Source organism: Pseudoliparis swirei, chromosome 23 (assembly GCF_029220125.1).
Source record: "Pseudoliparis swirei isolate HS2019 ecotype Mariana Trench chromosome 23, NWPU_hadal_v1, whole genome shotgun sequence".
Taxonomy (NCBI): Eukaryota; Metazoa; Chordata; class Actinopteri; order Perciformes; family Liparidae; genus Pseudoliparis; species Pseudoliparis swirei.
Window position 1 is genome coordinate 16,380,554 of NC_079410.1, and position 16,300 is coordinate 16,396,853.

A 16,300-nucleotide genomic window follows, 5' to 3' on the forward strand; every position below is an offset into this window, starting at 1 on the left:
CATGCATAGAGAGAGAGAGAGAGAGAGAGAGATGGATTAATTAAAATGAATATGAGAACAGTCCGTGCCTGAGGCAATACAACATATTAAGATAAGGTAAACAGCCACTATGTGATCCACGATGTATTGATGGATCGTTTGTTATGTTTATGGAATTTTTAGAAGACTTTACAAGCAGATCAGATGTAATAATACATACAGATAGAATCAAGTTGTTGTTAGATTCATGTTGTGTTTGATGTCTCATCTAATTGTGAAGGCACATTCACAATGATGCTGAAACTGGAACCGACTCTAGTCATCATGTTTAGAAACGGGTTACACAAAGTAACAAGTAATCTGTCAGCTAATATACGTATAACATATACGTATTATAGCCTCAAAGTTGTACACAGGTATATGATTTGTGTAGAGATGTATAACAGTGGTGGACTCACGCTGTCTGAGGAGCAGGGCCGAAAGAGATGAATGGAAAGGGGACTAGTCGCATGCGGCGGGGCCCAGCATACGGCGAGGGCCCAGCATGCGGCGAGGGCCCAGCATGCGGCGAGGGCCCAGCATGCGACGAGGGCCCAGCATACGGCGAGGGCCCAGCATGCGGCGAGGGCCCAGCATGCGGCGAGGGCCCAGCATACGGCGAGGGCCCAGCATGCGGCGAGGGCCCAGCATGCGGCGAGGGCCCAGCATGCGGCGAGGGCCCAGCATGCGGCGAGGGCCCAGCATACGGAGCGTTTTCCGGACTGTAGGGCGCTGCAGCTCCAGGGCCATTTATCACCCCAGAGGGCTTTATTGTGCGAAGAAAAAGAACAAATATGTGTCGCTTTCGGTTGTGAAGCTGAACTCCAGGTGAACGCAGGCTGCTCTTGGGAGTCAGATGAGGACAAAGGGCAGAGGCTCACGCAGGCCTGTATTAATGCAGTACGCCCCTCTCTGAAGAAAGTTGCCACCACTGATCATCGTGGTCCTCTTCAAACTCAACAGCCTCCATTTTTAAGAAGCTTTCTTCTCCGTTGTGTGACAGCCGAGGACCTGGCGTGTCAAAGCTCTGCATGTGTTCTTCTTCTGGCACACGTGTGTTCTGACGCCTCCCAGATGTGAAAACATCCACAAGGGGGCAGATCAGGCGGTATTGTTTAAATGACATGGTTTTTATTCATATATATATATATTCCTTTATGACATGATGACTTGATGTAACTAGTCCGGAAATCCCCTGTGATGGGGCAGAAATACTGCACACACACACACACACACACACACACACACACACACACACACACACACACACACACACACACACACACACACACCAGCGAACAAGCCAATCACCAGACTGCAGCCTGTTGACGCCTCATCAATCCACCAGATTGATTGGCTGCGGGTCCAGAGCTGAAGGGTGACAGTTGCTTCCTCAGACAGCTGCTGACTCAGCTGTCTGAGGATAATAATAATAGCTGCACATCTCCACACCCCCACAAGACTGTGTTCATTTCCTATCAGGGCGGAGAGAGAGAGAGAGAGAGAGAGAGAGAGAGAGAGAGAGAGAGAGAGGATGCAGAAGCAGCTTCCTTCGAGCTGGATTCACAGCTGGATATGTAACAGGGCTGCACACGAGTAATACGTGCTCTCCAGTCAGGGAAGTCCAGGCATCCCGTGTTGAGAGACAGCTGCTTGTTCGAAATACAAATAAAAGGAAGTGCAATGAGGTCACTTCTTATGTATAAATAGTTTATGTTGCCGTACGTTTGAATCCCGGCATCCAAAACATAAACACCACTATACCGCCTAGTGTTTCACAGTAGATAATTTGTGTTTCCTCCAGGTTTTCCCGCTCTTTGTCATCACATTTGATACACTTTAGTTTATTTTTCTTTCTTCTTTTCAATTTGTTTTAGACTTTTAAAAAAAATTTGTTTTAAAGAAGATCTGGTTGCTGTTCTGTGCGGTTGTTTTGCTATTTGTACACACACACAATATAGGTTATTTGCACATGAAAGGAGCCCCACATGCACCATTTCTACAGTTTCAATATGAAAACGTCCCGGATGATTATGTGAGCATAAAGACACAACAAACTCCATATTGTGCAATATACGCGTGTCCTGCATTACAGCTCAGCTTCATTCCCCTGCAGCAGGCCGGACCAACAGGGGCCTCGTAAAGATGAGCTGTTTATTGCTTGCATCATTATTGATGGCGGATGGCTCCATAGCTCAGCCTTCCTCTTGGTTAATCGCCTGCGTTCCTGTAAACGTTGCTTTGTTCAGTTACATTCCCAATCACGAGCTGTTTCCGGATGCTGATCCTCAGCCACTTCCTGGAAACATCACGTTATCTGCCCTCAGAATGAAGTTCACTCCAACACAACCTGTTTTGGAGACTTCCTCCGGCGTGATCAGAAGTGTGATCTAATGACTGCTTTGTTCTTTGTGTGAGAACTCACTTAAAAATAAAACTCCAGCGTTACTCTTCTCATCCAGTTCTCAGAATCAGAGACTTATGTCACATATCGGCTTTATATGTGGAAACCTTTATGTATGGAAGTACCCGTGACCCCAACGTTTCACTCGTCACCTCGGTGTAGAATGTGCTTCAATCAGCCCATTTTCATCAGGCAGGTTATTACATCCATACGTCTGAATCATCTGGGATACGACAGTTGAAAAGTTGAAATGTAAGTGTTCAGACATAAATTGTTTCTAAATAAATAAAACACTCAATAGCCAGACAATAATAGCACCAAACAGATTACTTGACTGCTTGTTTTTATTGCCAAATAAAGAATAGTTACAGCATATTTTACAGAAACCCTCTCATGTGGCCTGATGGTGAAACACTTCCTGACCTCTCTGAAGCATCGGCGCTTATGTCTTCTCTGAAAAGGAAAACGTTACATCTCTTTGTCGTGTCAGGCGAATTCATGCACAACAAAAAAAGTATTAAAAACTGCTCATTTCAAAAGACGAGTGCATATGACATAATGAATGACAGTATTGATAAGTGATGAAGTCACTTTAAAAGGTTTTTTACCTCACTATAAAAAGGGGAATAAAGAAATCATACGGGGAAAATAATGTGTCATAAATTCCTTGTCTTTTCCGCTCTCTAGTTTGTTTAACACCCCAAATAGCTCTAAGAAATATATAAGAAACAATCCCTTCTGACCGCTATTATGAAACAGAAACCATTTAAAATGACACAGAGGTATTGTGGGACACAGAGGAAAAACATTTTGGCGGGGTGAGGGGGGGGGGGCTAGAAATTATGAAAATAGTACAATTACCAAGCGCCATAGCTTATACAACAATTATTCTTGTTACATTTCTTATTCAAAGAAAAAACACGTGAAGTCATAAACATTTTTTAAAAAGTCAATACAATGTTCTCAAAAATATAATTCCAGATAATTAAAAAGGTACTCGAGACATATATGCAGACGCGGAAGTGCTGAATTGGAGCAGGATGCTGCCTTAAAATACACGAGGTAATCATCACTCAACCGCCCCACGGCGAGAGGACCGCGGGACCCCGAACCGGGACGAGCGCTCTTCTTAAAGGACGTCCAATCATTCAGCGACAAAGGGAGTCTTTTTTTTTTTTTTTACACAGGAACTGTACAGGCAGATTATGTGAACAGAGGGTGAGAAATAGAATCATCATAACGTCCTCCATCACCGATCACGATATCGAATCAAAGAAAATAAAGAAACTGGACAGATCTCTTCAGTTCGGTGATGCTACGTCCATGTCCAACGTGACCAGGGACTCTGTGGAAGAACAACGATTAATATTAGTCATCCATTAGGTATGTCGATGTATCACGAATAAGATATTAAAAATGGAATATAATGGTCCATACAATAAAATGTTTTAAAAAATGCAACAATTTTGAATAAAGTCTGATCGATCATATCCAATTGAGATTGACCAAAAGGGGACCGACGCATCATCGATTGAGCACTTTTAACTGGTGTCCTTCTTGGTGTGTGTGTGTGTGTGTGTGTGTGTAACTGACTGACCCAAATGTGCTGAGTTAGCCTCCACTTCGTTGTGCATCAGCGAGTCGAGGGTGCGCGGCGACATGGGGAACAAGTCGCTGGTGTTTCCAGAGTTTGTGCTGTGGGAAAAAGCAAAAATAAAACAAGAGGAAGAATTGTGTGTTACACACCGAAATGCCCAATGATGGACGCACACGCACACACACACACACACACACACACACACACACACACACACAGAGAGAGAGTCCTGCTATACTGTTTGTGTTAGTCAAAAATACGTTCAATGTCGAGAACATCTCGCCCAGCTGACGGCTGATGTCCTCATCTCACTGACGAGTACATGGGCTCCGGTTCATCTGCATTGTTTCACAGGAACTCTACACTGAACATGGCTTGTAAAGATAAATATAACAAATAAATACAAGATATGCATCGACTCAATTGTTGTCGGCTATCGAAATAATGAATCGTACACTTGCGACTTGATGAACATCTTCAACGTGAAGGAATCCCAATTCAAGTGTGAACCTTTTAAGTGCAGCAACAAATTGTCTAAATTCCAGTTTATAATGCACATAGTATATAAACATTGACTTGAATAGATTGTCACCGACATCCCATCCAGCTATGTGAGTCAGTACTGGTGCAGCCCCAGTTCAACACGGAGGTTAATGAGCGAAAGGATCTCCAACTGGCTCATTATCGACCAATCATGTCCACACGGACACGATAATAACAGCTACAGGTATCACAGTTATTGGTTAGCTCATACAGGCCTTTACTCAGGCTCAACACATCACATTTCACATGCATTTATTTCATTGACGTGATCATTCATTTCTCTCAATATATGGGATTTCTGATGAATGGACTGTTGAATTCATACAAATGGATTTGGTTGAAATGGAGTGAGACCCGGACGGAGTGAGAAGCTGATGGACGGCGGGGGGATGCTCTGGTATTAGGACGCAGGACAAGTGGGCGGTGAGTTGGAAACAATAAAGAGGAGTTATGTGGGGACACCGCACTGAAAGCCCGCCCGACAAACACACAAACAAAAGTGGCGAGATGCACACACACAAAGCCCTCCCTACATGCCACTCCCCCCCCCCCCCCGAACGCCTACCCTGGGAATCCGTTCCCAAGCAGCTCACTGTCCATCAAGTCCATGAACACGGAGGGACACCTACGGAGACAGGTCAGGATCTCACTGAGCAGCCCTCACAACCCAGCAGCACAGCCCTCACGCTACCACACCCAGCTGCAGCTGAGCCTCGTCTCCCCCTCCTCCTTCACGGTTTGACTCATCTCAATAAATCCCAATGAAAAACACGTTTTGCATCTTAGGAAACGCCGTGATGGCGGGTGTGTGGACTGCAGTCTAACGTGAATCTACTCGGCCCGACAGTGATGACTCACAGAGTGAAAACAGTTTAGAAAAAGAAGTTCTGATTATGATCAGGAACATCGGTGACGAACATAAGTGGAGGTCACCAGGTGGCACGAGATCTTTCCATAAATAATAATGATTTTAAAAAAAAGAAAAGGGAAGTGACAAATACTTACGGCGTAACGCAGATGAACTTTGTCTTCAAGTACGGCTGAGTAGCTGCCAGGTAGAAGAAGACGCACGCATTACAACTAATAGTACTGAGCACAATACTAAATAAATAGCATACACACTAAGTAATATGTGTTGCTTCTCTTAAAGGAACCATGTGTATGTAAACTACTTATTAGTGAAACTTTCTCAAAACATCCGTTCACAAACTATTAAATAATCTGTGCAGTATAATAACAATCTCAATAATCCAGTCGTATGCTCAGGACTTCACAAACACATGCATCTGCACTGAAACTACACAATTCAAAACACTTATAGAAGTGAATAAAACAATTAAATAAGGGTTTAGTTGGAGTTGATTTCAGTAAAGTTTAAGGCTCGGATTGTGCTGCACCAGTTGTGTAAACAACGAAGCGAAGAGAAGGAGGCAGCGACTTACTATTCGAAGGGTCTCCTCCCGTCTCCGGCTCAGGGGCTGCTTCCGGCCTGCAGTATTTCCCAAAAGCTTCGTCTTTGGGGATATCGGGGTAGAGGTACACGAGAGGTGAAACCAGGATGTTGGTGGCGTCCATGATCTTGTAGCCCATGATGATGTCGGCGAAAGACATGCTGTTGAGCTGCTGCTTGGTGTAGGGCTCCACTGACTGCATCTGGGTCTTTCCTAGAAACAATACGAGGACGCTCAGGGCCAACGCAGAACATATAGTGTCGCCCGAGGACAATTATAGACATTCAAATAAACTCACCGCTGATGTCTTTCTCGACCCATGTGAATGTGATGCCGCCCTCCTTGCTGCTCTCACTGAAGCGCAGCAGAAAGGTTCCGGGGGGTTTTGGACTGAGAATGGCCCTCTCCCTCTCTTTACTGATGAAGCCCGTGATGTACCTGCAAGAAAAGCCACAGGAGGTCATAGAATTAGAGTTTAGAGTATATTTTGAAAATGTTGAAAACACTTTCTGCAATACGGAACGGGCAATCCCAGGGACTCGTAAATAACGGACGACCTCTCACCCTTCATTCCACAGGGCCAGGATGTACTTCTTCACCAGGTCAATGATGTTGTCCAGCCACACCCAAAAGGAGAAGCCTTTGCCAGCCATGTTTTCCTGTCGAGGAAGAAGAAGAAAAATAACTCACGCTGAAGCAATGCCGATGGCCGATTGAACCCGCGAGGTTGCTTTTTTAAAAAAGGTCAGTACCTTACAGAACTTGGCCCAGGTGATCTGACAGCCGGAGTAGTTGACACACGGCCCTGGAAGGACAATCACAGAATAGCATCACACGTTCATAAATGACACAGGTGTGAGGTTGAATGCTTTTTGGACTCCTCACCTAGTAATTTCTCAGCCAGTGTGGTGAGCTGCTCAATGGTCAGGCCTCGCTTGGTGGTGGAGGAGAACTGCCAGCTTAGCACCTCGGCCACCTGGTCCCACGTCCCCACTGGAGGCTTGGTGAAGAAGTTCACATTCTGTACGGAGACACCCGGGCCGTAAGCGTGTGTTGACGCCACGAACAGACATACAAGCGTGACGCGTAAACGTTCTCCTGCAGCGGAGTCCATCTTCTCTCCACCAGAGGGCGCTGGCTCACCTTTTGGTGGTTAGTGAGCATGTTGTACCACAGGATGGAGGCCCAGGCGTTCGGCATCTGGCAGATGTTGGAAATGACGACCACAGGCAGGGAATGAGTCTGCACAAATGGAGGAAACATGACCACATATGTTACACACTACTCTACAAGACACAGTTATTGAGGTTATTCCTTGCTGACATTTACGACTGCACAATGACGCGAAAATATGCCCCCGCTTTGATCGACCCGAGATCCGGGTCACGCTTGTGGGTATGATGCAATGATAATATGCCGAGGCGTCAGAAGACACATGTTCTAGTGCGCCAGCTAATCAGGCCCAGGGTTTAAGTCCCCGCTTAGTTTCTGACTCATACGAAACGAGAATAAAATCTAAATGAATAATCCCTCGCGGGTTCACATGACGTGTCTTCACGCGATATGCCAGACGGAGACAACGACTAAAAGGCCACAGATGCGGTCGCTCTGAGGCTCACGCCACTCGTTGTGTTTTTGTTTTAGCGCGGAAGCTGCGTGGCGCGGTGATGACGGTCTTGCCTTTCTCCCCCGGTCACTACATGTGGCTCGATGGAGGAGGTTTGACTTTGAGTAACAGCTCCTATAAAAGCAGAGCTGGTGACAGTCTCTGGAGGCGGACGACTTTGTGAATGACTCGTTTGCCAGGGGTACATCAAAGAACAACGCTGCCGTCAACGTACGGTACGCTTTAGAGTTTTGCCGACTTCTGGTGTGTGTGTGTGTGTGTGTGTACGTAAATGTCTCCAAGTTCACAGAGATGCTGACTGATACTGACCTCCAGATCGATCTTCAGGCCTTGATGATAGACTTCAGTCTCAAATGTGATGAGATGGAGCTCCTCTGTGACAATCAGAGAGGCCTGGAGAAGACAGATTGTTCAAACCTCTAGTGTAGAGCACACACAGTGTAGTGCATGGGCTGTTCATGTGTACCCAAGGTCACGAGCACAATGGCAACCTCAAAGAAATGCATTCAAATGTACAGTGGGTACGGAAAGTATTCAGACCCCTTTACATTTTTCACTCTTTGTTTCATTGCAGCCGTTTGCTAAAATCAAAAAAGTTCATTTTATTTCTCATTAATGTCGACTCATCACCCCATCTTGACAGAAAAAACCCGAAATGTAGACATTTTTGCAAATTTATTAAAAAAGAAAAACTGAAATATCACATGGTCATAAGTATTCAGAGTCTGACTACTTATGACCATGTGATATTTTCACAAAGAGTGAACATTTTAAAGGGGTCTGAATACTTTGCGTATCCACTGTATGTCCGATGCATCACTATCTATCTATGAGGTGAGTAACCTTTGCTCCCGAGAGATGGAACAAGAAGCAGCCTCAGGGAGCGGTGACATGAAGAGGGCTACAAGCTGCACACCTTCAGCTCCTCAGAGAGGTAACCAACTACTTTCACTTTGCCGTGTGCGGCCTAAAAATACGTCCTCACAGAAAGAAGAAAGAAGGGTATATTATTGCCAGAATTCATTATTAACCCTCCTGTTACCTTTAGGGTCAATTTGACCCCATTCGATGTTTAACGTCGGTGTTCTTTGGGGTCAATTTGACCCCAGGCTGTTTTTCACTGTGTCAAACATATAAGAAATATCAACTTTGTTATATATTTAAAGGGCTATTTAGGTAGTCAACAAACAAACATAAAGTACCTCACACTTAAACTTGGGAAACAATATGAATTCTAATAATTCTCTGGAGGTTTTAATTGCTGGGGTCAAATTGACCCCGAGGGTAAAATATGTTAGTAAATGTAAAGGTAACAGGAGGGTTAAAGCAACAATAATTAGTTTTGCTGCCTCTAGACTAGTGGGACCTGAAGTATTAGTAAATAGGGCGTCGCCAAATCAACCGGACTGAAATCTTAAAGATTGCCTCGCTATCTCACCCAGTGTCAAACAGTACTTACGTCGCTGTTGGTCCGGCCGCCGTTACCACACCTCTGTTCTCTCAGGGTCTGTAACAAACAGGAAGTTAGTGCTCCACAGCGGGCGTCTATCAGATAACTGTCAAGCAGTGAGCTCTGTGAGCTCGGTAACTCACCAAGTGTTTAAACTCTGCTGACAGACTGCCGTTGTTGGATTCTTCCATGTTCATAACTTTTGTGTTGGTGCCAAGGATGTTGAACTTCCGCGACCTAGAAAGAAAATCAAGGAACGGCATGAAGTGAGACTCTTTTTAAACACCCTAAGGTAAATGCTCAGGCTTTGAAAATAAAAGTGCTCTTAAAGTCGTACCCGCGAATCGCAGCCACATCCCCAGATTCCCTAAGAAAGAAACAGTTGGAATCAGTAAAGCAGTTTCTCATAAAGTCTTCCGTCACATCCGTGTTTTAGTGACTTCATGTAAACGTTCGAAGCTCCAGATACATTTTTAAAAACTCACTTGTCAATGCAAACTTTAATTTTCAGCTGGTAATTGAGTTCAGGAAACTTTACAAGTAACCTGGGGAAAGGAGAGAAAAAGGGATGAGGATATAAAATGTTGCCCCTTCAGACACATGGGACACATGCAATGCATACAAATGTGAATGTTGCTTCTGCAAGCCTTCATCTTACCTCACTTTATTCGTGAACTGCACTCCTGTTTTTATGACCAGAGGTCTGTCTGGATGCATGGGCATACAGGGCTGTCTTTCAACCACAAAGGAACTAGAGGACAGAGTGGATCATGTGTTAGCCAAGAAAGCTCCAGCACACAGCAACACATGGTGAAGTGAACCCAGGGTCTAAGGTTCCTTTCCTAATGATTTGCAGCTCCTAAGTGCATCTCACAGTCTTCCTGACTCCTGAGAATGGAGATGGCTCGCATGTCATCCCATTTGTTGAGCGACTGAAAGCTCTGCGTGGTTAGTTAGCGGGAGCTCAAACGCTCTCCACCACAGAGAGCTACTTTAGGTCAACAACCAATATTCATGCAATTATAATAACCGTGTAAAGAAAATAGCCCGGGCAGTCGTACGGTAAATATTTGTCCCATGCAGTACCTCTTCATCAGGTTTCTGAACAAGTCCACGATCTTCTCCTCCAGGGCGGGCCGGTGCTGGATGATGGGGTCTCCTTTGTAGGACACCTTCTGCTGAAGCTCCTCCAGCTTCTTGATCTGCTGGCGGATCTGGAGCTGGGACTCCGCCAGGGATGTGATCCTGGTGAGGACATCAGACGCGGTTCAAGAGAGACGACTGGATGGAACATGTCTCTAGTCCATCAAAATACATGTTCATTTGAGTCAAGGATTCAAATGTAGCCTGTAGGTCGTTCATTTAAACAAATGTAAACTAGAACGGGCACTCGGTAGAGCTCATACCTTCGCATATCACAAGATTGGGCATTAAATTATGAACATGTTGGCATTAGTTGCATGCCAATTGGATACAAATTGGCCGCGCTATGGAAAAAAGAAGATTTTGACCTTTTCATGACCTTGACCTTTGACCCGATCGATCCCAAAATGTAATCAAATGGTCCCCGGATAATAACCAATCATCCCACTAAATTTCATGCGATTCGGTTTAATACTTTTTGAGTTATGCGAGAAACACGCATACAAATAAATAAATAAATAAATACACGGCGATCAAAACATAACCTTCCGCATTTTCAATGCGAAGGTAGCAATGCAGGAAAGATGCTGGACAGGCAGCAATGTGGATGGAAGTTTGTTTATTCAATTGGATTAAAATGAATATATATTTTATTTAATGTACGATTCCAATACCTAACTTACCAGAGTTCTTCAATAATTACCACACGTTTAATTTGTATTACATTTTAAATATGAATTGATCATTAATGTGACTGACGCTATGTTTAAAATGTGCATCCGTGGTTACCAGGTCTCGAGGCGGTCCAGGCAGATGTTCGGTGGACCTCCGATACACGCAATTTGTTGCCTTCTCTTCCAGTCGGCGAGTTCCTCGTCAGTCAGGTTCTTCTGTACATAATCCATGGCGGTCAACAAGCCTCCCATCTCTGTCACAATTTGCTAAAAACAACAACAACAAGTACAGTGTTAATTAAGGATGATAAGTTATTATCAAATACCACAGTTCAATGTCACTGGTAGCTTGTCTCAAGCTGGGTGTGACCCTGAAGTCACACCCGATGCTTAAACTCACCTGTCAAACAAAACTGTTCTTTATGTTATTTTTTCTTTAAACCAAATTCATAATATGGTCAATTATTGACACCCACCCGCCTCAGCTGGTCCAGGGCGCTCAGCATCTGCTCGAGCTGAGCCATCTTCTGTCTGGTAGCAGCTGCTTGGCTATTCCCATTTAGGTCCTGGGACAACTCTGCACACAGGGTGATGTCATAGGTCAGCAAAACAATCTAATTCATTGAATCTATGTCAAAAAAGTTAGATTTGTTTAATAAATCATTTGAAACAGATTTAAAATGTGTCCAACTAATCAATATCACTGCTAAAGCTGAGAAAATACATATCCATTAGAATACCTCCTTGGCTTTTCAATGTCTTGTAATTGAAGTCAAAGTCATCCTGCAAGTTCTCGAGCATTTTCATCTTCTGTTCCATATCCTAAAAAAAAAGAAAAGAAAAGGAGGTTTTATATATTTACGAGAAGACACCGACTCATGTTGTCAAGTTAAACAGTGTTGAGGAATATTTGATTGTCTTAAAATACTTAATCAGCGAGTCCTCGGTGGGAAACCGACCTGCACTCGCTTCCTGATGTCTTGGAGGTTGTGCTCCAGAATCTGCTGCTTCTCCGTGACGACCGTCCCCGTGGGATGCGCTGCCTGGCCGTCCTGCGAGAGAATAAAAACAAACACCGCTGTACCGCCTGGAATCCACCAACTGAAGCTCTGCGATGTCGTGTGAATGCCAGGTTAGTGCCACTGGTCTCTACCTGCACGGCACTGGTGGCGGTCTGCAACAGCCTCTGCTCCTCCCACAGACAGCGGGCCACAATGCGAGCGATGTCCATGGGCTTCTCCAAGTACTTGCTCTGCAGATACTGCTTGATCCTGCGCAGGTTGTGCTGGTAGAGTACATTGTTCTCCTGCAGGAAACGGCTATACTGCTGGTCGATTTCTCCCAGGAGGTTGTGGAACACCAGTGTGGCATGTGACTCCTTATTGGCAGCGTAGGCCCTGATAAAAGGAGATTATAGGACATTGAGAACGCAGAGTTCCTTCTGAGAGCCGGTAAAAGGTCAAAGCACAGCTCACGTCACGAATGCTTTTTAAATGTCATCAAAATATCCTGTACCCCACATGAGGGAGACTACGAAGGGAAAATATTAGTGCTGTGAAAAATAACGCGTTAACTCAGTTAATTAAATTACAGGATTAATTAGTTTTTTTTTAACGCATTTAACGCATGCGCAGAATGAGCTTCCAATCCGTCTGTTGTTGGTCGTCTCTCCAGCAGCATGTCATTCTGTCTCTACGTGTCGCATTAACACGACTCCGATCTCCGTCTCGCGCGCCGCAGAGCTCGGATGCCGGCGTGTGCGCGCACATCGGGACGAAAACAAGTCACATTCCCCCCCCCCCCCGTCAACAACTCTTCTCGGAGCTCTTGCCTGTCTTGAGAGCCCTGTAAATGTATATATGTGATAAATCATGATTAATCCACAGAAACCTGTGATTAACCTGATTAAAAATTGTAATCGTTTCACAGCCCTAGAAAATATGCAATATTTCTTTTGTTATGATAGTTTAAAAATACAAATTGGACAGAAGAAAAAGAAAACGTTTGCAGGTGCTACTATTTGATTCGGGCTAAAAAAAGAGAAAGATCTGAAGAGAAAAGCTAAATCACTCTGAGATGCTCAGGTTTACCTTTGTGATGAGTAACAGCGTAGGAATGAAGGCTAAAACACAAAAGCTTTCTGTGGAAAGCTATCCAGGTGAATGGCCGACTGCCAACTGAAGAGTGAATTAATGCCACCTTTTGTTCGCAGACATAAGAAACAAAACGTGTTTTTCAAACAAGAGCCCAGGAATGCCAGTTACGTCTCACCAGTCCTGACTCTCGATCCAGGGGGCGAGGAACTGCCGCAGCTCCATGGGGAAGCTGTCGCTGTACAGGTGGTAGAGCTGCTCCAGATACCTGGGATCCAGCTGCTGCAACTGGTTCCACTGGGCCATCCTGACACACGCCTCCAAAAACCTACACACACACACACATATGGCGTCAACGACACAAATGAAACAAAGTGTCTGCGTTCGTTGTTATTGAAGCGTCGCACGTCGGACAGAGACGTGGCGAAACGTCTGGTTTCCTCTGAACATGTCACGAGGCCTCCTATTCGCAACCGTCACTTCCTGTTCAGTTGAAGGCTCCGCCTCCACCGAGACATATTGTCCGACATGAACATCTGTCGACTCCATAAGCAGACAGGAATACATTCCAGAGGAAGCCTCTCTTCCTGTTCTTAGCTACTGAAGAGCTACCGTATGGATTTGAAACTGGAGAGACATATTCTCTTGACACACAGCTGCTTGCAGACCGCGATTATCTATCAGATCCAAGCGGTCGGCCCGGCCAGCCTTCACATCTCAGCAGCAGCCGGCTACCCTTTCCCCCGGAGGGCTCTAGGCGGTGCACTCACAATAAGCAGACACAATCCAACAGGCGGTCGGCTCCTCTCGCCTCCATTTTAAATGGCCAACTGAGGCCTTTGTTTGAGCCTCACAGTCGCATTCGGCCTCCATCCAATGTCTGCCGAAGCTGTGGCGAGCAAACAGGACGACAGTCGAGAGACAAAAAACAGAAGTTCACCTTTGCCGTCGTTGGATGATGACTAAGATATGTTCTCACGGAGAAAATAGATTATGCTTTCGGTTTCCAGGAGCTAAGATATTGCTCTCGCTGACAGAAATAAAGATAGTGTTTGAAGTTTAAACAAGCATTCAACATCTGAGCATGTTTCTGTGCCTCCTGTACTTGATGGAGCCCGATGGTTACCAGTCTGGAGGCTTCATGTGTTTCCCACCCCCATACGTGAGGGGAAAGAGTTGTAGTCTTGTACAACCCAGTATAAATCCACTAACTACAGCCTCAACAACTAATATTCTACAGGTGTGTCTAATGAACTGGTAAGAGTGAGGTTCAATTGTCCAGTGTTTTTCTTTTTCTTTTTTAATTAGGGCAACGCAAAAAACAACAACATAGATGCTACATTTCATTTAAATGCCCAAAAGGGATCACAATAATTCATTTATGACGACAGCATATGGGTAAGGACTTTTTTAAAAATAGCATATTAGAGACAGAACCAAAATTGTCTATGAATGTGTTTCTCTGACATGTGAAACCCTGAAGAGAATCACATCAGAGCCGAGTCAACTCGAAACTAAGAATTAGTTTCATTTTTCATCACCTGGATTAGAGTTTCCTGCTTTTTTTGTTTGTTGGTGAATTTGGGTTGCAATTAGAAACGGTATCTCAGTCTACAGAGTTTACATAAACTCTCCACCTCTCTCCCTCAGTGAGGAATAGAGGTGATGCTTCATCCTCACTGGCTACTAGCTAACAACCAGTTTATAATGAATAATGAGAAGAGAAAGTCATGGGCAGTATGATATTAATAGATCCATATTGGTCTAATTATTTCAACATTTTGTCTGGGTCACACACACATTATAAATGATAAACTTGGGGTCCCTTTGTGAAAATGTGTTTTCCCCAAATATTGATACTTTTGCCTTCACACCATATCTTTTATATCTTTGTCTGAAGTTTTTATTCCAGTTTCACGCGTATGCAAGTATACTTTGCCAGAAATGTGCCAGGCCAGCCAGATGTGTGGTGTCCCTTCTCCAGTGCTCAGTAAACACGTGGCCCCAACTTTTAAAGCCCTGGGAGATGTGATTATGTATTTATCATGTCATCGTGATTCCAGGAAATACTTCCTTGAACAAATAAAAGAATCAGTGACCAGGGCAGTAGCCATGATATGGACCCTAAAAACACAGGTGAGAACAACAACACTATTGTGCAACGCCATGTGACTAGGTCAATAACTATTTCATGACAGATGTGGTTTGATTCTAGTAATATTGATTACACAATAGTGTAGTAGCCTCTGTGACACAATGCATCACTATGAACAAAATATTGTTTTTTTTATTAAAAATTAAACTCTTCACATGCATCTGAAAAATCAAGACTATGTGAAGATTTGGACAGATTACCTTCAAAAACAGAAACGGAATAATATAATAATTGACTGGCAGATGTGATGGCCTGCAGACAGATGGGCGTGCCAATGGAGGCTCACACAACAATGACCTGCATCTGACTGGGTCTGAATGCGAGGAAACAACTGACGTGTCGATGACCACGACCAGAACACACGAGCAGAACATTAACACAACTTATGACAACCAGCCCGGACTCGGTGTCTGCACTAGAGAGCCCCAAGGCGAGGAGCGAGACGCGATGGGAGCAGATACCGCGCACGAGCCACTTTAATAACTTATGTAACACCGTAGCGTCATCATGGCTTCTCCCGCATGAATAACGTTAGCGCATAACATAGACGCAACGTGTTGTGTCAAATAGACCGACCAGTGCATGAATGTGGTAACTGTAACAACACGTTGATTAATAGTTACTCAGTTATAAGAAACATGCCAAAAGCAGAAGTCGCTTACTTAGCTCGTTGTTACTCCTTTGTAAAGTTTCTCCGTAAAAAAAAAAAGTGTCCGACTTTCGATTTAAAAACACTGACGACGACAGTCAGTGACGACTTTCGTAAGACTTGAGCACACAAAAGCGAGAAACAACACGCAGAAAAAGATCGAAACTGTCTGGGTTTTCTTGCCAACACGGGAAACACTCCTCCAACATACGTAGAGAGCTTTTCGCCGAACCCACCTCCTGCTGCAGTGCTCCCAGCCAAACAAACCCTGCTCGCTGCTTGATTGACAGGCCTAACGGACAATAGGAGGCGGTTATTCTGTCGTAGCCAATCAGAACGTCGGAGAGGCGGGACTTCATGGCGCGGTAGGTTGAGAACGTCGTGTTTACTGCTGTCGCAACTGCGCTGTTCCTGCCTGCCGGCCCTCCCGCCGGGTGGACCATAGAGGAGGGCAGCGCGCGCGTTCGCTGGCGGAGGGAGGACGTGCAGTTCGACA

At 44.8% G+C, this 16,300-nt stretch overlaps 1 protein-coding gene across 2 annotated transcripts; it reads right to left on the reverse strand.

Annotated features, from left to right (window-relative positions):
- Nucleotides 1–2,729: 2,729 nt before the first annotated feature.
- stat3 (signal transducer and activator of transcription 3 (acute-phase response factor)) lies at nt 2,730–16,024 on the reverse strand. 2 transcript variants are annotated; one of them, XM_056406484.1, is made up of 24 exons: nt 15,818–16,024; nt 13,179–13,328; nt 12,061–12,304; nt 11,867–11,959; nt 11,648–11,729; nt 11,384–11,484; nt 11,023–11,174; nt 10,177–10,335; nt 9,749–9,841; nt 9,576–9,635; nt 9,428–9,457; nt 9,234–9,327; nt 9,100–9,147; nt 7,950–8,033; nt 7,157–7,255; nt 6,899–7,034; nt 6,766–6,818; nt 6,578–6,672; nt 6,312–6,451; nt 6,005–6,226; nt 5,568–5,610; nt 5,128–5,187; nt 4,020–4,117; nt 2,730–3,767 (listed from the first exon to the last, which is right to left on the reverse strand). In XM_056406484.1, the coding sequence occupies exons 2-24, from the start codon at nt 13,304–13,306 to the stop codon at nt 3,724–3,726; spliced, it is 2,358 nt and encodes a 785-aa protein (XP_056262459.1). In that variant the 5' UTR covers nt 13,307–13,328; nt 15,818–16,024; the 3' UTR covers nt 2,730–3,723. The 2 variants fall into 2 exon arrangements, with proteins under 2 accessions (XP_056262459.1, XP_056262460.1); XM_056406485.1 differs by lacking the exon at nt 5,128–5,187.
- Between the last annotated feature and the right edge of the window lie 276 nt (nt 16,025–16,300).

Coding starts and splice junctions, on each gene's coding strand:
- stat3 (XM_056406484.1), bottom strand. CDS start 13,306: ATGGCCCAGTGGAACCAGTTGCAGCAGCTGGATCCCAGGTATCTGGAG. Junction 11,960..12,060: donor CCGCCACCAGTGCCGTGCAG/GTAGAGACCAGT, acceptor ATTCTCTCGCAG/GACGGCCAGGCAGCGCATCC. Junction 9,636..9,748: donor CAGTTCACGAATAAAGTGAG/GTAAGATGAAGG, acceptor TCCTTTCCCCAG/GTTACTTGTAAAGTTTCCTG.